Source organism: Toxotes jaculatrix, chromosome 8, assembly GCF_017976425.1.
Source record: "Toxotes jaculatrix isolate fToxJac2 chromosome 8, fToxJac2.pri, whole genome shotgun sequence".
Classification (NCBI taxonomy): Eukaryota; Metazoa; Chordata; class Actinopteri; family Toxotidae; genus Toxotes; species Toxotes jaculatrix.
In genome coordinates this window covers 11091961-11118337 of record NC_054401.1, presented here as the reverse complement: position 1 = coordinate 11118337, position 26377 = coordinate 11091961, and the positions used below count along the sequence as shown (strand labels likewise).

General features: G+C 42.3%; 1 protein-coding gene across 1 annotated transcript; it reads right to left on the bottom strand.

The window, feature by feature from the left end:
- Positions 1-3: 3 nt before the first annotated feature.
- Positions 4-26148, bottom strand: itga10 (integrin, alpha 10). The gene is made up of 30 exons (XM_041044103.1): positions 25277-26148; positions 19718-19829; positions 19464-19573; positions 19270-19358; positions 17349-17463; positions 17120-17247; positions 16282-16430; positions 12140-12290; positions 7340-7505; positions 6470-6543; positions 6230-6374; positions 4865-5013; positions 4567-4710; positions 4170-4376; positions 3941-4071; positions 3503-3669; positions 3194-3336; positions 2953-3063; positions 2761-2846; positions 2535-2676; positions 2323-2415; positions 2133-2209; positions 1938-2027; positions 1766-1850; positions 1522-1635; positions 1340-1447; positions 1139-1252; positions 946-1041; positions 746-859; positions 4-424 (listed from the first exon to the last, which is right to left on the bottom strand). Exons 1-30 carry the CDS (start codon positions 25326-25328, stop codon positions 371-373), a joined length of 3516 nt encoding a protein of 1171 aa, XP_040900037.1. The 5' UTR covers positions 25329-26148; the 3' UTR covers positions 4-370.
- Between the last annotated feature and the right edge of the window lie 229 nt (positions 26149-26377).

Here is a 26377-nt window from a genome sequence, read left to right as displayed (position 1 = left end):
AACGTTTCAACACTTTTAATTTCATTAAAAAACAAACAAAACTGAAAGACAATCACAGGACAAAGTGACTGCTTGAAATGCAAAACCATGAAGATTTCTGTATATTAAATAGAAGTATTTTGATTTAATACACTTTGGTTTTCCCTACAATTAGAAAAAAAAAGTATTTACACAAGTGCTCCAAACCCTGGAAACAGTGGGTAGTGCATTTCTGTTTGACCCTCATGATGCTCTCTTTGGTCCTGAGGGTCCCTGTTGCATCTGTGTCTCAAGTCCAGTCCCAGGACTATCTGTGTACCTGGTGGGAGGTGGATGCAGCTCCTGTGGTAGTTGTCATGGCAAATGACTGTCATGGCAGCAAAAGTTGGGCTCAGTCCTCATGGTTCTCATCCTCTCCTCTGTGTTTGCGTGTGAAGAACCCCAGCTGATGAGAAGTGAGATAAAGATTCATATTCAATAGCACGTTCTGCTATTTTCTTTGTAACGTAAATCTGGATAATTCTAGAGATTACATCCAGTAGCAATGAAATACTAGTAGGTACCTATATATATATATATATATATATATATATATATATATATATATATATATGTGTGTGTGTGTGTGTGTGTGTGTGTGTGTGTGTGTGTGTGTGTGTGTGTGTGTGTGTGTGTGTGTGTGTGTGTGTGTGTGTGTGTGTCCTGTATAAATTTAATACTTTTTTAATTTTTAAAAAATATAAAGTGAAATGTAACATGAAAATACCTTCCACAGTATGAAAATGATAAGGGCCAGTAGCAGCAAACCCCCAATGATGCTGCCAATCAGAATCCAGAGCGAGATGGGAATAGCTCGGCCCTTTAGCACTTCCAGGACATTCTAGAGGAGAATGATGAAGGGAGAGATAAGGGAAAATAAATGCCATTCTCATTCTGCCACTCATAACCCTGCTATAGTCGTCTTACCTCCCTCCAGACTGTTCCTGTGCCCAGAGTGATGAGGTTAGTCTCCTGAGCTGCGAGGCGATAGGCACCTATTATCCTCACTGACTTATATTTGGCCTGCAGAAAGAGACACAGTGGTGATGACCAATGGTTGTGTCATAGGGCTGAAGAATTTGGGCTGAAATGAGCATCTGCGTGTCTGTGTTTATCTTACTTTTCTGAAAAAGTCATCATGGACTCTGCGGCTGACACGGATGACTGCTGTCTGCCCTCTCAGAAGTTGCTGGACCTCACACACAACCTCTGTGCACCATGACCTGCTACAGTTCTGGGCGTACAGATAAAAATAAGCATATTAAAATATATACTGATGCCACACACTGTTCTGTAGCTGCTGTGCTGCCAGGGGCCTCACCAGTATGTCATTCTGCATCATGTCTTCAGGATGAAGGGGGCGTACGTCTCTCTGTCTAGCCTTCAGCTGGGCCAGATCACTCAGCACGCTGCAGTTCACTCCTGTAGTCTATGGGGCAATTTTAACATGTCAGATACGATCTGAAAGAGAGATACTAACACTCACACAGAGGCACTACTCACGTTGTATGAGAAGACTTCAGTGACTGTCATGAAGACTGCGTCTCCTGCAGCGACAGAGGGCAGATGCAGCCTCAACTCCAAATTACTCACAGAGTAACAGCCGAGGTTCTGCAGCTACAAACATAAAGATATAATGCTCTGATTTAGCCTCATCTTGCTTTTTTTTTTTTTTTTTTTTTAAATGCAAGTTTCATAGAACCACTGGTTGAATTAAAATTTTTTACAGTAAGCATGTGAGACATACCCTGAGGTGTGTGTAGAACTCTGGTCCAATTGCCTCTGACACTGTACGAGTGGGGTGGACCTCATATCGGTTCAAATTGGAGTCACTGCACGAAAAAAACAGCACATTAAATACTCAAGCTCTACGTAAAGCTATATAGAAGCTAACATATCTTTATGCTGTGCACACATACCTGCTAACAAACAGGTCTGGTTCGTACTGAACAAAATTCTGCAGTTGAACACTGTTGTCCCATAAAGTATCTTCTCTCTCCACACTGTCACTGTAAAAGAACCAGGTAGCTACGTAAAACACAGTGCTGTTCAAAGACTTCAAAATATTATCAGTGTCTTGTTGTGGTACACAACTCGCTGCTTTAGTGAGCTACCTGGCAGCATTGAGCTTCATCTGAACTCGACTGTGCAGAGACGTGCAGCTGAACTCAAACTCCAACATGAAGTTAACCTGCAAACAAAGAAGAGAACAGGCTGCTGAAGTGACACATTTCACCTGGAGGGAGTGAAGTATGAGTGGGCTCAGTCGAGAGCGATGGAGCTATTTCCTCAGCATGGACGTACCTTTGACTGGGAGCGAAATACTGGATAGCTGACATTACACGAGTGGCTGTTAGCACCAAGCGCTGTACACTCAATCTTAAAGTGGGCATCCTCCTACAATAAAAGATGAAGATGAAGAAAGAGAGGTTGCGTTAGGTAGAGCATGTAGATAAATGCGTATGGTTAGTTACACGTGGTGCTGCATGTGTTAGCAGTGTATGAGTGTCATCTACCCGAATGCTGAGGCTGGAAAAGTGCAGGTTGCGTGAATAGTGCAGCGTCAGGCTGGTGTTGTAGGCGTTTTCCAGTCTGTTCTCGAGCTGCACCTCCACCGCCAGACGCCTACGAGGGCTGCGAATCACATAAGGTTTCTGTCTGTGGAGAAAACACAATGAAAACTCCCTGAAACCTAACAACTGAGAAGACATAGAGAACAGAGGAAATGTCTCCAATCTGTACCTCGTCCCAGAGATATCCATGTGAGCCTTCAGCACCAGGTCTGTTGTACACACATCATCCTCACCACAGTCTTTGAAGAACGGGATCTAGAGAGGTATGAGTTGCAGAAGCATGTTTAATGGAAGAAAGACAAAGGAAATGTGGTCCAATAAGAAATCTATTAAGGCTAGCAGTTAATATTGTGCCACTCACAGATTTCTTGACAGTGGTCGGCCAGCCTTCATCCAACACTGGACCACTCTCAGTGTTGTTGATCTTAAACCGCAGTAAGAAGCTGAATGGACGGATGTAATCTGCTGTGTCCTGTATCAAAGACAAAAACAAACATTACTGATGAAACCAGGTCATGAGTGTCACTCCCTCTGTCCTGATGCCTCTGCATCAAAGATGGAAGGTGTTTTAATGTAGCTGGAGTGTGTGTACACACACTCACATAGACATGGAAGGGCAGTTTGTAGCAGAGAGTTTGTCCTGTGTGAACTTGAACTGCCAGCTGGGTCTGTCTGTGGGAGCTGTCGTCAAACAGGGCCCGTGCAGACAACTTCCTGTCGTCCAACGTTGCCGACACCCACAGATCTGAGGAGAGAGCAGGTATTTGAGACAGATGGTGAGTGTTGGAAAGTTCCCATTTTAACAATAATTTGAGTTCCTGGCCAATTTGCAAGTGTTATATTTCTTGTTACAAGAATTATAGAGGGAAGGCCTGTGAATGTGGGGTTTATGAAAAAATAAAAGGTTATACCAAAGCTGTTACTGTGTGGTCTAGGGGAGCGGGAGACAGCTGTGAAGCAGGCAGTGGCATTCAGACAGGCTGATTCTCTGCCACCCCTCTGGCAGGTCTTCTGAATGACGTTGATGGAGTGTGGCTGGAAGGACAGACTGACATTGATCTGGACTATGCTTCGAGAGCTGCAGACAGGAGATACAGTCATTGACAAAACAGAAACAAATGTTTAGCTAGAAGTTAATGTTTTGAATTCAGTAGATGATTTGAATCTAACTAGGAAATTAAATCTTGCTCTTTTGTATTGCTTATTTTTTCTAAATGTGGAAGCTAGCTGATACATATAATGTGTTGTCGAGATTTATTATTTCTCTGTACTTGCAGCTATAAAATAAAATCTGTACTGGCAATGACTTTCCCTTCCTTCTGTGCCTTTCCTTCTTTGTGTCTACCCACCTGAGCAGTACAGCACTGCCCTGTGCTCCCACTGCCAAGTCTATTAGCTCATCTCCATCCAGGTCCAACCGAGCACTCACACTGCGGCCAAAATACTGCAGGGAGGGGGAAATCGATGACCCAGGAATACGCTGTGAGGATGGGCAAGGTAAAGCCAAAAACAGAAATTAGTGCGATTGACTTCTGAAATGCACCGGCAAGCCTGTAGTCATAAGTAAATGGCAAGTACCTGTTTATAATTGTGGTTGATGTAAATACCGTCTCCATGGTAGACATATATGGCCCCCTTGTGTTCATCCTCCAACGGGGCTCCTACCAGCAAGTCAGTGAAGCCGTCATGGTTGAGGTCAGGAGCGGCTGCCAGTGCATAACCAAACCTGGCATCCTGGGACTTTTCCTCTGACTTCAGAGTACCATTAGCCACAAACACCTCCTCCTGAAAGACAAGACAGGAGGAAAGAAAGGTGGAAAAGTTGTAGGTAACAGGATACGTTGCAGGTAATTAAAAAATTATGTTTTTTTATTGTTAGACTTTTAAGAAAGTGTCATGGAAGCATAAGGAGAATTTGATAAATGTGCGTTCTCATGATAGCTGAGAAGAGTGAACAGTGTCTCTGCTGTCTTACCCCACTGAGGGTGTAGATGTAGACTCTACCAGCCTCCTTATTTCCTGAGCCAAGATACATTGGAGCAGCAACCAGAAGGACATCGGTGATGCCATCCTGGTCAACATCCAGCCCACACACCTCACTGCCATAATAAGATCCAATCTGCAGACAGACGCGTTATTTCAGCAAGCTGCCAGTAGGTGGAGCCATTGCTTTAATCTCTAACAAATGAGATTCTTGTTGTTTTCTGACAAAATAATTGAACAAATAAAAGTGAATGAAAGGAATACATTGAGACCCAAGAACAGGGTTTTACCTGTTCTCCGCTGAGGGCCTGTACAATGTTGACATCGCCTTCATTACTGAGTTCAAACAGGATGACTTTGCCTTTGTGTTTGAAACGAGGAGCTCCGGCTACATACAACCTCCTCCAGTCACCAACCATCACAGATGACACTGTGTAACCTGAAAACACATTTACATACACATCATCACACTCTGCTGTTCAATCTTTGGCCTTCAGTAAAGAGTTACACAATCATACTGGACACTCTCAAGTAAACCAACTGCACTTTCCATTGATGTTTTTGTGGCATTTTTTCAACACTTTGTTCAGCCTCTGTTCACTCTGAAAACCTGCTTCAGATAAGTAACGTATCACATCTCGTTTTTTATTTTCTGTCAGTGTTTGTATTGTGTTATGTATTCCTGCACTCAATCTTAAAGACTACACTGCAGTCTAGTGTAGTCTTTGACTTGAAAATCCCTCTGGAGCGGTGTGTTTACGTGCATGTGGGTGGAAAGCTCTGACATTTGTGATTTGAGAGTGGGCTGGAGAACAGGAGTGCATTCACAAGTTATGTTTTCAGAAAGTTACGCTGAAAGACAAACAATAAGCAAACAAAGGTGTTTTGAATAGGATCATGCTTATTGTCTGTGAATGTTCTCATTCATCCAGGTCATAGTTCTCTCTTTGAAAATTGAATCGAAGGCAACTGGACATATGTTTGTCTGGGAAGACGTTTCGCCTCTTATCCAAGGGGCTTCATCGGTTCATACGCATCGGTCTATCTAGTCCGCACTAGTCTGACCTAGTCAGACCAGTTGCCTTCGATTCAATTTTCAAAGAGAGATCATGCTTATTGCAAAGAAAGAAGCTTCTGTTTTGTGGTCACTGAGAGCACGAAAGCCCCAGGTTCACTGTACGGCACTTACCTTGTGATAATCTGATTTTGGGAAATTTGGAAATTTGGGACCGTGGATCAAAATTGATCTTAATATTTCAGCTGATATTAGGCTTACCTGGTACATATTCTTAAATACATCTTCATTCAATCAAATTACAACCAAACTAACTTGGGGGCAAAGGGGAGTAGTATGTCTTAACCATAGTACTGGGCCCAGAGAAATGAAAACGAATAGTAGAATACAATTAAAATAATATTAAAATCTAAAAGAAGTAATAAAATAAAGTGAAACGAAACGGCAACTCAGTCTGATTATCAGGCCACTGCTCTGCAGCCAGCAGAGTCATGTTGAAGCTTCATAACAACACATGACTGTGCCACTCTTCAAATGACTCCCCACGACGTAATAATGTGTGATAGTAATGCACAAACACATGAAAAAACACCAGTGTAATTCTTGGGGTACTATGTTCAGTGGTATGGTATACTGGTACCTAAATAAGCAGCATGATTTTTGAGCTCCAGTGGAAACTCGCTCTCAAAAGCCTCTCTGGGCGGCATGATGCGTCCATTCTTCCCCTCCTTCAACACTCCACCATCCCAATCATAGGCACCAACCATCCCAAACAAAATGCCATCCTGGAGAACAAGAGCAGCCCATGGATGAAAAACACATGTAAACAGACATTCACTTCACACACAGATTAAACAAAAAAACTCTAGCTTGGCCTTACATCTAGTGTGTGCGTGGAAAAGCCAATCTGAGACATCTCCATGTGGAAAGAGCTCTCGTTGTAGCCCAGCGTGCCTGCAGGTGGACGAAGACAACAGGTCAGTGCTCTCCATCGTCATGTTTCTTTACACATCTCCTCCCTTCCTTCCTCTCCCCCTCAGCGTCTGATCTGGATGGCATCATTAACACCCTCGCTCACCCTGAGGACCACAAGTGGCAGACGTGCTTCGCCCTTTCCTTTCCTCCGGTGCTTTCCTCTCTGATTTCCTTAAATGTTTAAAGGCGTCATTACCTTTCAGCAGCCTTCCTCTCATCTTCCCACAAGTATTGTGATAGCTGTACACACACCCTCTACCTCCTTTTTCTTTCCTTGCTTTTTCTGCTGGACCGTGGTTTATTTGATCACATTTTCTCCCTCTCTTACACTTTTACAATGATCCCTCTCCACTTTTGACTTACATTCTTGTACTTCAGCATCCTCTTCTCTTCTTTCTCAGATATTAACACATTACCTACAGTTTTTGTTTCCTCTATATTGGTTGGCAAATAAATCTGGTTAAACTGACAGTGTACATGGGAGAATGATGAAAATTATGGCTTTAAATACATTTTAAACTTAGCAAACATTAAACATGAAAATGGGAATCAGATGATATTAAAATATAACAGCAAAAAGCTATTCTATCTAAATATGAAAGAACTAAATGAAAAGCAAGTAAATGAAGTCTGCTTTAATTTCTCTTATATAAATAAAACTGACTTAGGTAGGTAAATCATGTGATTTGAGACACCAGTCATCTTTGGTGCTAATCATGAGTGTTTTAGAAAACTGCAACATTTCTACTCAACATTTCTTCTCGGTCTCACACACCTTCCAGAGTGAAGATTCGGTCTCCCAGGGCATCCACAATGTCATTGAGAGCAGCTTCATCGGTCACGTTGAAAAAGTATTTGTCATCAGGGTCGCTGGCGATATACTTGATCTCATTAATGAACGTCTCAGGGTCCTGCTGGCGGCGGATGTAATGACCCAGAACCTGGAGCCCAGCGTGGGAGAAAAGGACAGAGAAAAAGATTTTAAGAGAAAATACAAAGTAAATGCTTAAACAGATAACACAACTTCAATAAAACATTGAGGGATTAAGGCTAAACAGATACTTTGGCATGTATCAGAGCAATCACTTCTCCATGTTTCAGAGGAACGGTGAAGAGAGAGGTGAAGATATCACAGAGTCTGCAGTTTGAGCTATGAGAACTGAGGGCTAACACCACTCCCAGAACTCTGAAATAGCACACAAGTAACTTGGAACTGCAGCATTTACCTCTCTAACATAAAAATAAACACACTTCATAGCTGTGTCACTGCCTGTGTAATTTACCCGTAATTAAGCAATACCTAAAGGCAACAAGCTGACTGGAAAACATAAGACAGGAGGAAATGGCAGCCACCAGAGATTTGTAAATGAGGTGCACAGGCCTAGCTGAGAGGTGAAGAGATGACTGATGTGCAAGATATATCGTAGGAGCAGTGGCCTATGGCTTAACGCCTTATGGACAAATGAGAAAATTCCATAAGAGAAACCAAACCCAAGAATCTCCCCCTGTGACTCCAGCTGCCAAGCAAACTAAGGAAATCCTCTGTTTTCAAAGGAGAGGGGTGTAGTGTGTAACATGAACAGAGTCGATATATAAATATGTACATTAAGATCTTATAGAGGCCAAAAAATTCCACACAGGCTGCCAATGGCTGCTGGCTTTTAAATAGTCTTAGAGAGGAGAAACAAGAAGAAAAGAGAAAGTCTTGTTTAAAATGTAAACCACATTTCCAGATTTCAATGATTTGCCTATTTAATTGTGTTTAAATATAAGATTATAAGCGCCCATACATACTTTACATGGTTCTGCGTAAACTGCCCCCCCACCACATATTTCTAGCCCCTGACCTGCACTGATGTATAAAACACAGTCTTCATTGCCCGTGTTCTTGTTTTGAAAGCTCGGCCGTCCCCTGTGAGCCATTTTCACGGCACACACACAACCTACAGACACAGGGGCAGCAGCACAGACAGCAACATCAAAACATGGCTGCTGTTTCAAGCCATACTTTCCTGTCATCACTTTGACTTTTTGGGTCATTTGACCACAAAAAGCACCTCATTCTCTTTTGTTTTTGACGTCTGCTTTTGTTTGTTTTCTTTATCATTCAAGGCTGTGTATACAGCCACTTTAACATTCCTGAGATTTTATATTCATTTTTTAATGTAAACAACAGCATTTTAGCTCAATAGCTTCCACGTCATGTGACCTAATGACTCAAAATCAGTGCAGGATTATAGAACTCCATACTTACTCCATAGTACTATATTAAATTTTTAATGTAAATATTAGCATTTTAGCCATAGACTGTATAAAATATGGACGTAGCACCCGTGACGTCACCCATTGGTTTCGGGGAGTCGGTTTTGTGACCAAACCATGGGCATTTAAGCTGCACCATCTTGGATTTAAGTGGGAGTATACTTTCCGTATTTGGCGAAGAGGCGGTTACTCTACGGGTCAGCCGGCCGAGAATCTGGCCATTTAGCTCGGAGCAACCGAGCTAGCCTAAGGCTAATCAGCTAGGCTAACAAGCTAAACGGCAGCTACACGCAGCTACATCCACTACGCGACACTCCCCGAGTCCGACCCGACTATCTCGAGTCCCCGTGTAACCGCGACACACAGCATACAACAGAGATCATAATGTTGCTGCTGTAATATTTAATATTTACCGGCTTTCACCGCTGCCTCCACCCACTATCCACTTACAGTTACAGCAGCACACAAACAACCGCAGCCGCTTACTGACGGAGCTGCTCTGTCCATGCAATGTCGTACTTTTTAAACAGGAAAATGAGACGAAATAAAATTGTAGCCTCGTGCTCCCGCAATAAACGGACTCAGAGAGCACGGAACGCATCGCAACAGCGTTCCTAACATTAGATGCTCCGGTCCTCTATCTGTATCAGCAGCGACCATAAATCGGCAATTAAGTCATAAGCCAGCGGCTAAATATGCTAATACATGCTAATTAGTGCAGACATCCAGGTAAAATAGTGAGAAATTTACTTACTGAAAAAACTGCAACACAGACTCCTTCGACGGTCGGTTAGTACAGTCTACACTACAACAAGCCATATTGTCACAAAAACCTATCTGAACATTGGCAAACAAACACGGACACTGCAGCCCCTGTCAACTGCTGGAGGTAGCCGCCTAGCCCAGTCGGTGCTTTAGCAAAGAGCTAAGTGCCAGTGCCTATCTATGGGGCTGTAACCACGCCCTAATTTATAGACTATAAATAATATAAAACAATAAAACTCTCAATAGAGACCAAAAACAAAAAATGTACCAGGTTGTAAATGTGTTTTTTAAGCTGTAAAGTTGGCTATTTTAACATGGGGGTCAATGGAGAATTGCTCACTTCTGGAGCCAGCCCCCAACTGCAGCTTTTTGAACGCGGAAGTCATCCTCACTGCTGAAACCTACAACTCCCCCCTTGATTGTAGCTCAATAGCTTCCAGGTCATGTGACCTAATGATTCAACACCTGTACAGGATCGCACTGAGACGTCTCTTTATTGCCTTTCAATAACCTACATTTTATTTTGAAAACCGGAAGTTGGTCCACGCTGTAGCATCCTAGCGCTGACTTTCTCAACCGCATCCGTCTATTTACCGTAAAGTCTGTAACACGGGAGCACTTGAAATGCTGGAGCGGCTGGCTTGACTTCGCAAAAAGGAGAGACGGCTGGCTTGATCGCAGTTAAAAAAAATCCCGTGGTACACCACCATTAAAAAAAGTTACAAAATGACACATTTTGTAAGCACATATGACTGACAATATAATTTGCGACAGCGTTGCAGGCAGGTAGTATTAATGTCTCTGCCACAGTGTGGCTTTTTTATTTGGCTACAAGTTCGGCTACTAAGTAGCTAGCTTTGAGAGCTCTCTCAGACACCTTTGTGGTTTTTCTCATAAAAGTTACCTGTTTCTCGGTGTGTTCGCACAGGTGAACAAAATAGTCCGTGTTCTTGTTTTGAAGGGAAGGGTGTTTCGTTTGGAGATATTGTTTAAGCTTGCTTGGGACCATGGCATGGTTGGATAGCTTTTCCTCACACACCAAGCATAACGGAATCGGTGCTGTTGGATTCCTGGTGAAAGTAAATCCAAAAGAAAGATAACTTTCGTTGTATTGCCTCGGGGTCGCCGTTTTTTTCTTTCTTTTGACCACAGCTCAGTAGGCTCTTCCTCTGGGTTAGAATTTTGTCCAGGGCCCAGTTCAAATTTTCCTCTTCAAATATTTATCCATTGCTATTGTACGTCTTGTCACCGCAACCTCTCCCGCGTATCACTTCTTCTTCTTTTAGTTACTGTTCACATCACTTATTCTATTGTCTTAAATTAACAAGGCCATTTTTATTGTGCTACCTACTGCCACCTGCTGGCAAGGATGGGTGTTTAAATTACTTAGCCAACACTTTGGCACAGACGCTCAACAATGCCAAATCATTTGTAGTGACTAAATATTTTTTGACCAATTAAGTGAAATTGGACAATTTCCCACGGCACACCTGACGATCTCTCACAGCACACTGGTGTGCCCCGGCACAGTGGTTGAAAATCACTGAACCAGACCACAGTGATATGATCATTACAGCATGTTTTAACACAGGTAGTGGTTCGCAAACCTTTAGCCTCTTCCTGTTTCTATTGGATAGTCAGGATTTTGATCTACAAAGTACCTATTTAGCATAAGCACATTACTGTGAGAATGTTGGTACAACCTCAGCGAACTTCCTTTCCTTATGTCTTCCTTTAGTGAGACCTGTTGTTTTAAAGGCAGGACAGGCATTAGTGACTAGCTTTTCTCTGATATGAAATTCATTTTTACAGTAAATCCTCCAGACAGATTTCCAGCACAGCACAAACCAACCAAACTTTATAATAATTCAAACATCAGCATGGGACTATCCAAACACAGACTTATAACTGAGCTTCTCCATCTATAGATCACTAGGTATATCTCATCTTCACCATCTACACATATTTCTGTGCCACTCCGCCTCAGTGCTGGCTCACACTCTCCTCTTCTGTGGTTCCAGTGGAGTCTGAAGGTTCCCCAACTTCTCTTCTGGGATAGGGAGGGGTCTGCAAGCCAGTCGTGCCTCCAGAGTCTGTCTGCTCCTCTTACTCTAAAACCATACTGCCACTCAGTGTGTTTCTATGGGGGTCGGGTGGGGCTGTAAAGGAAGAGTTTTTATTCCCACTTGGCTATTTTAGTAGACCCAAGGGGTTCATTTGGTAATTTGGAGATGTTATTTTTGGGGGAGTGGTGGTGGTATTGTGCGGTTGCCTGAGGGTGTACAGTGTATGGTCAAGTTTACCACTTTCATACAATGTGCATGGAATGTCAGGGATGTTCTACATACCCCGCTGATAATGTAGGTTAGTTGTTTGTGTGTTTCCCACAATAGTTTTACCAGTTAGGGTGGAAAAACACTTCTGAATCAACATTTTGAGCATCATGAGACACTAGTACTCTCAAACAAAACCCAGAGATTATGATTCTCTTAGGGTAGTACCTCCTCAAAGTCTCATGACCCATCAAGACTTGATGAGATGTACTCACAGCAATGGCGTATCTTGTGATGTTTCTGTTCTTGCACTCTTGCAAAGCGTCCGGTAGCTCCTCCCCATCATGTGACTCTCCGTCTGTCACTACGATCATCACCTTGGTGGCGCCCTCCCTCGCTCCACGCTCAGCACTGAACGCCTCTGTGCTACAAAGACAAAAAAAAAGTAAGACAGACGGACATAAAACATGTCAGTTTGTCATGCTTCTGAATTTAATTTGAGACAGAGTGCACAAGAGGAAAAGAGAGTCAAAATGGAAGAAAAGTATGAAGTTAAAGGAGTGAAGGGGCCGAAAGGAGAGAGAGGACACGAGGGAGTAACCACTCACTTAGTTTCCTAAAATCTCAAATAAACCTCCTCTGTAAGATAATATACAATTTCAAGTGTTTCTCTGAGAAAATGAATAGTTAGTAAAACATTGGATTTGAGTCTCTTCCCATCGCTTACCATATAAATGGTTCAAATCACAACTGGACTTTTCCACAGCTATATTAGTTTTGCTTGACACACATACATTAGTTGCCAGTTGACTCACATTGGTCATTTCATGCAGCATGCATGTGTCATTGCACACAGTGACCGCATCTGTGCATTCCCATCCGGTTGTGCCATGATACAGAGAGGAAACCTAAATGACAAACACACACGAACAGACCCAAGCCGCACCCTGTTTGTCTGCAGGAAACCTGTTCTCAGCAGGACCTGCTTCAAGTGTTGAATAGGGTTGGTAAGCCTCAGACCAGCACACTCATGCACAAACACACACACACACGCACACACACAGTGAAGTGGGGAGAGTAGTCACTGCTAGTGAACTCAGTCATTTTCAGGCCAAACTCCAGCCCTTGCCTAAATATAACATTGTGGTCAGCCGCAAGAAACTCAGAGTTAAAAACAACTGTTTCCCCTATGCAGTCTGCAAATTACATAGGGTGCAGAGAAGGAGAGGAAAGAAGAAAACAGAAGAAAGGAATGGAAGTAAAAGAAAGGAGAGGGACAAATAGATGAGTAAAAGACTGGGCGAGATGATAAAAGAAACAGGCAAACTATGAGCCTGGAAAGAATGAAAAGATAAAGAAAAGGGATTATGAATAAAACAAGGAAAGGTAAGTAAAAAAGAGAAAACGGGGCTGCAAATCCAAATTAAGAGAACCAAAAGAATGGTAAAAGACAGTAAAATGAAGCATTAAAACTAAAAAGGGTAAATCCTGCTTTGATGTGGTATTAAGACTGTGTGAAGCATACAATGAAATAAAACTGATAGGAGAGATAAGGAAACAAAAGGGGGAGCAGGGTGGTAGAGGAAAAAGAGGGATAATCGATGAGATGACAGAAACAGGTGTGAAAGAAAGGCAGAATAAAAATGAAAGCAAAGAAAAATTAGAATGAAAGAAACAAGGAGATGGGAGAGAAGAAAGGGGAGATGAAAGAGGAGAGAAAGTGAGCAGAGCTAATTGGGAGGCCTGGCTGTATTTACAATCCATTTTATGGAGTCACAGTAGTATGGTAATGACACAGCACAGCGGTCTGTGTGTGTACTTTTATGTGTATGTGTGTGGGTGACTGAGAGTGTCTCAGACGGGTGGAGCTACATAAAAATCAGTGGCTAATCCAATTGTAGAGGGCTATTTGATGTTCATGCATCAGTCTGTCATCTACTCTGCAATGAAACTGTACAATCTACAGTCCATTACTATCATTTACATGTCAACATTACACTGTGTCTTGGTGCACTATGGCACGAGAAGATGAGTGTCAAAATGTACGTGCTATTTTTGGTAACTGTGTGCATAATACAGTGTAAGGAGGCATAAAATGCAAAATGTGTTTGTGGTGTTCATTGTGTATGACCATTCAGCTGCCTTTTAAGTATTTTTGGAGAAAGTTCAGCTAAAGTCTTAAGTCCTATGGGGAAAATCCAAGTCTGGTTTCATCAAACCTTTATAAGTAAATAGAGATACAATTACAGTCATCACTAACTAACTAAGTACTCAGGTTTAGGGTTAAGTTTATAATAAGGACAAGGTTAGGGGTAAAGGTTAAAAGTCAAACATGCTGTTTAAGTTGAGGTTAGGGGGGCAAGGAATGAATGCAGTCAATGCCTTTGTAAGTAGAGAAACTAAAATTACATGTATGTGAATTTGAAGTGCATGGTGTGAGTCCCTGATGTGTGTAGCTGTTCATGCATGCATGCGTGTACTGTACGTGTCTGTGTGAGTATTTTTACAGCTGTAGGAGCACTACTTGGCTGACCAGGCTGGGTCAGGCTGTGCCACACCTGCAGCCGTGCTGAGCCAGCAGCCAGCTAGTCCAGCTCAGCTAATCTCACTGTTTTTCTACCCCATCACTTTCCTGCCCAGTGCCAGCACTGCTATCTGTCCATCTGTGTGGGTGTGTGTGTGAGACAGGGAGTACATATGTTTGTATAAATCTTAATGTAAATTGTTATATTTTGATATTTCCTCCTCTTGATATTAAACTAATCTTTAATTATTTCCAAAGCTGTAACTGGGGCTTGATTTCTTTAACCTGGCACACCCAGATGAGAAAAGTTACAGTAGTTTAAGTACTATATTTCTTTCTTATAATGATGGGCACTGATGAGTCTACTGATAAAGTGTTTTCGCCATCTGTGAGTGGGGAAAAATAGTGACAGTGAGAGACAGTGTGTGCAGTGGTGTTGTCTGATTTTCCTGTCACTGGTGTTTTAAGGCCACAGTTACACCATTTTACTGGCTCCATTTTCCAGTCACTGCTTTTCAACTACCTTTTAAATGTTCCTCCTAACCCTCTCCAACTTTTACCTTTAAATGTACCAGAAAACAGGAACTCACCAATTACCTCAGTGTGTGTGTGAGTGTGTGTGTGTGTGTGTCTGTGTGTGGAGAAGTAGAACACTGCTCCAAGACACACATCCCAAAATGGAGGTCATGGCCACACATCAGGTCTGGGTGTGGTGCTCTATGTGGGTATGACTTTAATAAAGCAGGAATTTTATTTTGAAAAGAAAGAGATATTTTAAGACAGAGATTTTCACTGACCCTCAACCTATAGAGCTGTTTCTTTGGACTTGGGTTACAAACTTAAACACCCCCAGCATATTCCAATGAAGAGTAGGTAATGACAGACCGGGCAGCAATACAGCCAGGAGAAATGACGAGGAAAGAATTTTAAGACAGTGCTGTAAAAAGTCCTCAAATTCTCTACTTGGGTAAAACTAACAGAACTATATAGAAAAAAAACTTTATTATTATAAGTAAAAGGCCTGTATTCTTAATTTTATTTACGGAAAATAAAAGAAATCTTAGTAGAAAAATGTAATCCTAAAAGAGCAAATGTATTTGTGAAGCTTCCAAAAACCCTATTCCACAGTTTTGAACAGCTTCCTTTTTCGGTCACAGCACAACAAGCTCTAAACACAAACTCTGACATATTATCTGTTCATAAAGTGTTTTTGCAAAGTGTTAGCAAACAGTTGCTTATTTACACATCAAGATGACAGAACTATCACTATGTTTACCAGCTAGTTTCTAATCATGTCTGTCTCCTGTTACGTGTTGGGCAGTGGACAGTAGGTTTAACAGAGCTTTTCTTTTTTTTTTTTTGCTGAAAGCAGCTTCCCGTTCCAGCCGGAAATGTGTTTCATGAAAGCAGTGACTGAACTGAAACAGTAAAGTTGTGAGCTGTAAAACCAAAACAATGAGCTGAAAGATGTTAGAATGGCCCCACAGACCTGCGGATTTTCATACTTATGTATGGGTATGTTACTACAATCGACTCCTTTCACATTACACGTAGTCATTTGATCCATCCAGATATTGATTGGAGCCGCTTTAAGTGCTCCGTGATGTTTAATCTCATCCATCTGATAGCTTGGTAAACCATAAATCAAAAGCAGCCTGATGGGATCATACTGGAGCATATCATTAGACAGAAGAACAGACTAGAAGAAAATAGACCTGATTGTCATTATAACTACAAATTATATAGTGATATATTTGGAGAAAACCCCTAAGAATGTTACACCAAAATCGAAACAGCCAGACAGTTTCCACTTAGCCAGCCAAATCTACACTATGTTTTGATAAGAGAGGGATCAGCCAGAAAGAGTGAAGCAACAGGGATTGACAGGCCTACCAGGCCATGTGGATGGCGTATGCAGTGCGCGTCTCTCGTCCCTCCTGACGGCTGATGTTCTTGGCGGCCTCCACCACCTCCTGTGTGGTCTGGTAGTCCTTCAGAGACCACTCGTGGACTGCTACTTCGCCATACTGCAGAATACCAACCTGAATGTGCACGCACACACGGACGCACGCACGGACGCACGGACGCACACACACACACACACACACACACACACACACACACACACACAGGCACACAGGCACACAGAGAAACTCACAAGTGTTTCAACAATGTCACATGTTCATGGTTGTGCTGGTACATAGTTGCGGAAAGCAACATCTGAGACTTGTGCTTCTGGAGTGAACTATCTCTTTAAGTACCAATCCTGTTCTTAAAGCAAACAGTGCACTTGGGGAATTTTTGAATTCATTCAAAAACCAGAGGTATTTCCTCTTCACCTCACATTGCCTGTTACCCCTTACCCCCCACCCTTCCCTTTCAAAACCCAAGCCCCCCTCTCACTCTTCTTGTTGTTTAGCTCAGAATAATGTCCCCAGATCCCCCCTGCCAACTTCCATTCCTCCTCAACCTCATGTTAGCTCAGCTCATGTCCCTTTACATTACTACTGTAATTCATTCTGGTTGTATTTGCCAAACTGGTTCTTTATATGTGTCACGCTGTGCATGTTTTCACTCAAGGGACTAGCTTGTCTTACTGCTCGGGGCAACAGCTAAGGGGTTCCAGATATTTAAGTGGGAGACAAAACTCAAATTCAAACCCACAAGTTTCCATTACCAGTGTAAATAATATTTATAGGCAGTGCAAACACACATTGATTTCCTCTTTTACCTGCATCTGGTCTGAGCTGATGTGGAACTTGCTGAGGATGTTGCTGAGGAAGTTCTGGACTTCATACCAGGGGTAGATACTGTTGGAGCCATCCAGCACGATCACGATGTCCATGTATGTAGAGCACCCTGCCACATGTGGGAGTTTAAAAATATTTGGTTGGCTAATGCAAGCCAGTGCAGCATGTTTCTTTGCCTCAGTGAGTGTGTGTGTGCAAATGTGTGGTTACTTTGTGCTGTTGGAGCGATGGTCTCTATTGGTTCCAGGTCATCTCTGACAGAAGCACAGATGCCAGTGCTGAACATAGACGTACCACACTCCTGAGACCACAGCGGGGCACATGCCTGCCAAACAGACACACACACACACACACACACACACACACACACACACACACACACACACACACACACACACACACACACACACACACACACACACACACACACACACACAGTGCGTTTTACAGGTGAAGCAATTTCAGAAGCATGTACAGTCAATTTGAGCAGTTTTTATTTTTAAGTATTTGTGTTCCACCCACAAGACGTGTAGGTGGTTTTTTTGGTTGTTATCAAAGGGTTTAAACAAGGGTGACCCAAGTATAAGCACGGATTAAAAAAACACTAAATGAGGGCAGACAGTGAACAAAAAGAAAACAAGTCATAAGTGGGAATAAGTCATGGAAAAACTACAATAGTGTGGTTTGAGGGACAGAAAAATGAGGGAGAGGCAGTGAGAGAGAGAGACTATTGTTGACATGTTGGCAGTCACTGTTGTCATGGGTGGTTTAACAGAGCTGGAACACCAGACCAGTAAAGCAATTTAAATCTGATTGTGCTAAATGCAGGGGGGGTGGGGGTATCACATTTCAAGTATTTCTATCTTCAAAGCATGTCCTTTATTTGGATTTCATACTAAGAGGGAGGAATAAAGGGGAGAGAAAAGAAACTCATGCATATAAACGAGAGACAAAAGACTGAAAGTGGGGTACAATGGGGAGGAATGAGAAAAACATCCTGGTTTTGCTTTCCCTGTCATTATGGATGGGTTTCTCCTCAGGCACACAGACAGACAGGGCAGAAGGGATGGAGAGAGGGATGAGAGAAAAGGATGGAGGAGGAAGATGGAAGAGAAAAGCGAGAGAGGTGCTATGGCTTTTGGTAGGTCTGTCATTAACAAAGGGCCGGAGACGCATTCCGATCCTGTTATAGACCTGACCACTGGGGTTAAGATAAATACACACACACACACACACACACACACACACACACACACACACACACACACACGCACACACACACACACAGACATTAAATTGGGCTATCCTGGCTAGCATTTGTGAACTGTACTCGACTCCACACCCGAAGCAGCAGTAAAAACCTGGCAGACACCAAAACATGCAAGCACACTTGCCTAACACACACACGTATATGGACACAAACATCGACACAGTAACTAAGCACACACGCACACACTGTTGCCTCCTGGTCCAGGCAGAAGTCTGTTAGTATGAAAGCCAGAAGCCTCAGAACTGGAGAAATCAGGATTGGAAAGCAACAACAAGATGTGTGTGTCAGAGCTGTAGACTTGAGACATGAAACTCTGACACGAGTTACAATTAAGTCACAAAAGTGCAAACTTCTGGGTGGAGGTAGAGCTCATGTACCACTATATGAACTAGAGATGAAACAATTAATTGATTTATCAATTTGGTGATCAACAAAAAAAATCACAATTTAGAAATCTGACTTATCATTGAATCATCAAAAATGCCAAGCACTCTGTGGTTCCAGCTTCTCAGAAGTGAACATCCGCTGTCTTCTCTTTTATATCATTGTAAATTGAATACATGTGGGTTTGGTGCTGTCAGGTGGATGAAATAAACAGTCTGAAGATGGCACCTCGGGCCTCTGGGAACTTGTACTCTGCATTTTTCACTATTTTGTGACATTTTCTTTTAAAGGGATCAGTGAACTGCACATGTTGGCATCTAGAGTCAAATAAAAACACACCAACGGAAATTATTCATTCAAATTCCGTCAAACAAACACAACCTGCTCTCACCACATCCCTTCAGGCTCCCACACATGATCCCAATGCCCACGTAGCAAAAATCAAAAGCCTTGTTTCCCAGTGTTTAGACCACATACCAGGAAGCCGTCAGGTGAGCCTGGAGTGAGGGTCATTCCCAGGTGAGAATTCCTCAGGTTTTTAGAAACGTTCTGAAGAGCAGTCTCACCTGGGATAGATGGACAGATTAGTTTAGCATGAGGTAACGTATGTATCTCAACTTGTTGTAATTTTTTTCAGGAACAGCTGGTTTTGTTCAGGTTATTTTTCTCACCTAGATTCACTTTGCTGCAGTTTGAGTTCTTCTCCTCTCCCACAATGCATTTATACACGTCTCCTTTCCTGTTGTTGGGCGGCCCATCCCAGGGAGCACCAACCAGCATTCTGCAGGATAATGACACGGTTCGTTACCATCAAAACATCATTGTGCATCCTCTTTGTGTTTTTATGACAGTTTAATTACTAGTGTCTTTCTCTCTTTATCTTTCACCATCTCTCTTTCTCCATCACTCTCTCACACACACTTACGATTTTTCTCCATCCACTTCATGCTGTAAAACAGAAAAGCCGAACAGAGCATCCTCTGGACCGGTGAAGATGCGTGGATGCTTTACATCTATGTTGAAACACTGACATAATTCTGGAAATATAGAACAAAAAAATTTATTACACAGATGACAAATAACAAAAAGACAATAAGTAAGTCAAATGTTTTTTTAACTGGTATTCTCTTAACCTCTTAAACCCCACTGACTGGTTGGTTGGCCTTTACAAACTCTCACTGTGCAGACAAACTTTGTTAAGTCACACAGAACTTTATTTTAAATTCTAGAAAGCAAAGAGCTGCAAACTGTGCACAACTGTAGTTACATCTAGGGTGCAGAGCTAGATTATTATTTTCCCTCTTGGACTTGAAGAGTGGTCTGGGGGAGAGAGGAGAACGGGGGCTGAAAATATGGATAAACAGAGTGACCAAAGGCAACCTCTGAGGAAAAAGGGAGTTCAGTCTGAGGGGAAAGAGGGAGAGGAAAGGGGAGAGAATCGGCAAGGCAGAGAAGGGTGTGGGTTAGAAAAACTATGGAGTATACTAAGGCCCCTGTTATGACACACAAGCCTGCCCTTCATGCAGACCAAAGACAGAAGACACAGAGAGCAGCAAGATGGTTTTCAGACAGTGCACTGAGTTGTGAACATTTAAGTGTAAATTGAAGCATGGAAACAAGTTCCAAATGGAAAAACAAAGGACACACATCTTATTTTTTCACATTCCACAGGGAAACTCTACATAAACTTGATATCAAGGTACAGGTATACCAACTAAATGTTTCCTGCTAGGATAATCAGAGTAAAACTAAGTGAATAAAAGGTTCAAATTCATTAATATCCAATCAAGGATGAACCAAGGCTTACCGACTCTTTAGCAGAGTTTTACATTATTAAGTAAACTTACTTATAAGTTCAGTGCATCCATGAATTAAATTTTCTGATTTAATTCATGGATGCACACAACCCTTCTCCAATATGTCATACTTACTTTAACAGTGTTCCTGGTTTCTGCATGTAAACTAATTAGTCATGTTATTCTAAAAAAGAAAAATTGCCATAAAGTACACTTATTAACACTCTTGTCAAGAATTAGCTTGAGAGAAGATTGATACCACTCTTGTGTATGATCGATAAATATGAAGCTAGGGCCAGTTAAATAAATGCTAACATGTTTGATGGGCAGTTATGTGCTAGACTTTTTCTTGGCTGGGTGCAGTTGCCAGCCAAACAGTGGAGACTATAGTTACAGTCACTGAATAAGCATATTTCCCAAAATGTCAGACAATGTCTTTAAAGTTTTACAAGAAAGATATAAATGACCTCAAGTAATTTTACATTATCACTGGAGCATATTTGAGGCATAGCACTGAAGTCACACCTGCATTAGCCACTGTAATTGGGATCAGGTGGTTCATTCATGCAATCACTAGCTCCTTCAACGGGTGTTTTAGCTACCAGTAATGTTCAGTCATCAAAGCCTGACATTTCTCATTCAAACTTAATTCTGATACACTCAAGCCAAGGCAGTCTGCTGTTGCAGTTCCCTCCATCACCCCAGCACTCTCTTTATGTGCCCTATTTTTTTTCGTTATAAATGTTTTTTTTATGTTTACCAGTCTCAGAAATACTATGCAGCTCTTGACGGTTGTGATTTAACTTATTCCACTTGTATATCCACTGTATGTCATTTGTAGCTATGAAAAAAGCAGGGTGTGTTGGATGTCTTTTGTTAAAGAGACTTTCTAAATAAATTTGACTTGACATATAATTTAGCAGCATCTAAGGATACTGTAACTCTCATACTGTACATAACTCAGTGATTCCACTGGAGAAAAGTGGCCCAGGGATGGGGAACAAGACCAGAACACTGCTGCTGTGATTATACACCAGCTACTCAATCTCTTGTATACAGATACTTCCCCACAAATACACACTGACACACACAGACATTTACCTCGGCCAGGCCAATCAGAGGGGGATTCCACTTGGTTTTGAGAGAGAAACTGGATATGTTCACTGTTTCTCTTCCATCTCTACTCCTGTATTCACATACTGTAGTTTCCCCAACCTGTTTTATTACTTCTCTCTTTCTTGCAGATGTTTTTCCTGTAATGTCGCTGCATTTTCTATCAAACTTAAGCTACTTCTTGTACCTAGACGTAGTCACTGGACATCTGTAGCTACAAAGATGTGGGGTTTTTTTGGCCAGACTAGGCCATCAGTCGGTCCACCACTGTGGTCTTGACTGAAAAATCTCACCAACTATTCCAGTGAAATTTTGTTCAGATTATCATGTTTGTTCTCCAGATGATGAAGCCTACTCACATTGGAGATGCCCTGACATTTTGTCTAGCACTGTTATGAGGTTTGTGGTTTTTAGTTTAATGTCTCAACAGCTATTGGATGGATTCCTATGGGTTTTTGTATACACATTTATGTCCTCCTCAAAATAAATTGTAATAACTAGTGATACTATGACTTTCATCTAGCGTTACCATGATGTCAGAATTTGAATTGGTCCAATCCTTTGGTTTATGACTAAATACTTGAAAAATTAACATTTCAATCACTGTCAGCTGTACTTTGTGTTTAGCGATAAACTACCATCTTATTATAGTAAGATACTAAACTAACGAGAACACAGAAGACATACCTGCTTGATGTTACTATGGCATCATGGTATCATTATCATTAAGCATCATTTGCCTAGTACAGTCTTGCAGAGCCGCTAGCATGGCTGTAGTGTCTTAGTCTGGCTTCTGTCCATCTTGTAGATCTGCATGAACAATATTTCAATGTCTAAACCTCCAGTGACGTTAAGATTCAGCCATCTTTCTGATTCTACACAGATGTTTAATACACTTCCCCAATGGCAATATGCGTCGGCAAGGACTGAGAATTTCCTTAATACTAAATCTTCCGTTTTGGCCAGAATGAATATTAATCTTTCTATCCCAACTTGCTGCAACATGTTATTCTCTCTTACTCCCTACCACCACCCTTCTTATGTACAGTGTAGTAAAATTTTTCTGTCTTTTGTTGTGGCAACATCGCCCACCCTCTCTGATTCCAAATTTCTTTCCACAACAAACCCAGCCTCCGATAAAAACCCCTGCTACTGATTTTCTCCTTCATCCTCCTAGTTCACTCAGTCTCTCATAAACCATAAACTGCTCCCTTTTTTACCCTCTCTCTTATATCACACAGAAACACACACTCTGTTACTCTACCACAAGGCCCCCTCTCCCTTCCCAACCCCTCAAATTCCCACAAAACGATACCTTCACTCCCCGTTTTCCCTGTCTTGTCCTCCCTCCTCTGGTTCCATTTTCACTGGGGTTTATATATGACACTGTACCGCAGGCTGTCTGACCACCCATCGCCATGACAACTGGCGGCAAACATTTATCAAGCCAAACTGAGTCCAGATTCTCTCAACCACACGTTCGAGTCTGGGCATTGCTCGATGTGTACGGTTGTGAGTGTGTATGCATGTGTGAGTGAATGTGTTGAGGAAAAGAAACTGAACATGACACTACAATGTTCTGGATACTATAGACACATGCCAGCACTTATAGAGGCATGCAAAGACATTGATGTATGTTGTTTTAATTGGATTAACATCTTTAAGTTTCCCCTCCTCCTGCTCTTTTTTCGCTCTTTAATTTACATTCATGACTTATGGCACCTCTGTGCTCTGCAGTAGAGATGTCTACTTAACTGTCTGTTTCTATCATCTTTATTCAACTGACTGTTTCCCATGAACCCCCAACCCCCCCCCCCCCCCCCACCCCCCCCCCCCCCCCCCTTCACCTCTTCTCACCCTCTTTCACAGATTTTCTCTCCATTATCTCGATTGTGTTCTGTTCTCATATCTGTCACCATCTCGTGGGGAATGGGGGTGGCAGAAGAGGAAGAGGGGGAGTATAGGAATAAAAGCCAGCAAATGATTGGACAGCAAAAAACACAAGAGGATAGCTGGGAGAATAACAGCAAGAATTTATGAATGACCGGTGAAGCAGAGTTAAACATACACACGCAGGCACACCTGTGTTCGACATCTCAGTAAAGCATAACAGAGTGTAACAGACAAGGGATGCCTGCTGCCCACATCAGGGGAGCTCTGCTGAAACCATTAACATTACACACATACTCACCCACCTACATGCTCCTGTATGACACATGCACAAGCTAGAAACATCACACACAAGCAAGAACACTCTCTCACACACGGACTAAAATCACATAAGCTAAAGCACAAATTAAAACATATGTTACATGGCAAAGAAAAAGGGGGGGGGGGGGTTGCCCTGTACATGCTTGATTTAAACAGATAAAAGGGGGAACTGTGTAAAACCTAACCTCATGCAAAAGCTGATGACGTGTAAACCAGTGTGTGTGTGTGCCTGTGTATAGGTATGTAGTGTGAATAACCTCTCAATCCTTTATGCATTCCTTGTTCATTGCTCTGCTTCTGAATGAGAAGCACTTTGCATACAACGTGAAAACTGGTCTCATGGATCATCACACTTCAGTCTAAATGTTAGTATTTGGCACAAATGCCAACATCTTAATCTAAAAAAATCAGACGCTGTGTGTGTGTGTGATTCAGAGCAGATATGAACTTAACATGCCTTGCACAAAAACATTTTGCCTAATGGTGGTATGCTATGATGCAGCAGTTAAACCACTGCTTATCAGCTGCATAAACACTTAATTTTTAGTAGACAACAATGGGCTTTTTCTTCAACTTCTTCCTAGTGAGCAGGAATGGCTCAATGAGGTGTGTGGGGCGGCTCTGCCACAGTGAACATGAGTAACGGAACGGGAGCTGATATTCATGCTTCATGGAGAAAACACTTGTGGTGCAGATGCCTTATTAGTGGAACATTAGTCAAGAAGTCTAAGAGAAGGAAATGGCTGACATAGCCTGTGAGGTCGTGTTACACAGCTGCCAGGGTCAGAAGGTGTCAGCTATAAGAGGAGATGAACCAGTAACCTTTTGGCAGAGGAATACATGCAAATATCTCTGATGGCTCCAAACATCTCCTGGTTACTGAAGGTCTCCAAAGAGAGTGGTAGATTTACTAAAGGATCAGACTTTGAACCAGGAACCATCACTTTGCTGGACTCATGCGCAACGTCCTATACCTTTGATCTGCTTGGCAAATGGAGTGTGGCCATATGTTTTTATGTGCCTGCTTCTCTACTCTCCTGCACACAGTCACATTAGGAATGTCTTCATGGTCAGTCATTTACTGTCACACAGAATAAAGCTCTTTGGGACTCAGGGAGGCACGTGTGACTTCATTATTCCCACATGTCTGTTAAAGAGTACAAGTTGTGGAGGTCAATAACCATACCAACCAGTGAGACAGTACTAGAGGACAAGAGAGAGAACAGGGCAGCAAAGAGGCATCAATCATGGAAAAGAGTTTGACTGTTGACGTTACATAGAGTTCAGACTCAAGTGCTCATCCAACGGTGTCAGCTTATTTTTTATATAAATATATACATTTTATTTTTAAAAAAAAATCTTACCTTTAAGAAGGAGGATGAACTCCAGGCACAACAGGTATTTACGCAACTCCATTTATGAAGCACAATGAAAGCAGTCTCTCTGGTCTGTTTTTCCTCCGCTTTTTCTGTTTACTAAGTGGTCTCCGCTGAGCTGCTGGAAATGTAGTACATCGGCGTCCACCACACACACAAACACACTTAAACACACACGCGCTTTTCAGCTCTGTCTTTCGCCCAGAGATGCATAAAATCCGGTCAAACGGAGCTGCAGTGGCATGTCTGCTGTACCTGCGTGAGGCCGATTTCAGGACTGTTCCGTTTACAAAAGCAGTTTAAATATGTATTAAATTAAAATATGAGAATTTAATTCTTTTTTCACGCTTCTTTAAATTCCGTCTAGTGAACCCACAGTTGATAGGTATGTTGTGGTGGAAGAAGCTTTGGTGAGAATTGGCCTAAAAAAAACTTAATTGACACCACGGTGACCCATGTTTTGGGCGTGAAAATCACTGCACCTGTCCCATCCAACAAGAGTCCGCTGTTCAAAGTCATTAAACCATTACTAATGTGTACCACCTTCCCAAACAGTCAGTCAGCAGCGCGCTTTATCCCTCCGGACTCTTTGAAGAACAAACTCTCCTGAGAACAACGTGTTATCCATGATCTTGTCCGCTGCTTTTGTCGAATTCACCCCAGGGCTCTTGTTTTTTTCCCCCCGTGCGTTTCTGTCGATGTAAATATATGTGCCTCTAGTAACGGATTTCTCTCTCTTGGAAATGAAAGAGCGCATTTATCCTCGCAGCTCCCCTCCCTCGAATCCGTCCTCCTCCATCCACCAGACTCCTCTCTGAGCAACTGGTTCAAACTTACAAACCCCAAACCCACATCTCTCCCTCTCTCTCCTTCTCTCTCAAAATCTTACAGATTGCCCACCGGTGGCGGTTTTTGGCACGGGCGAACCGGACAGCCGCCCGGGGTGGCATCACACTGGGGGGCGGCACAACCACGTGAAAAAAAAAGTCATCTGCGCCGCTAAGCTGTTTTCTATTATCTATCATATTACTGTGTGGGGAATTGGCAAATTGGCGCCGTCCCCATCTCCCAGCATGCACCACCAGCATA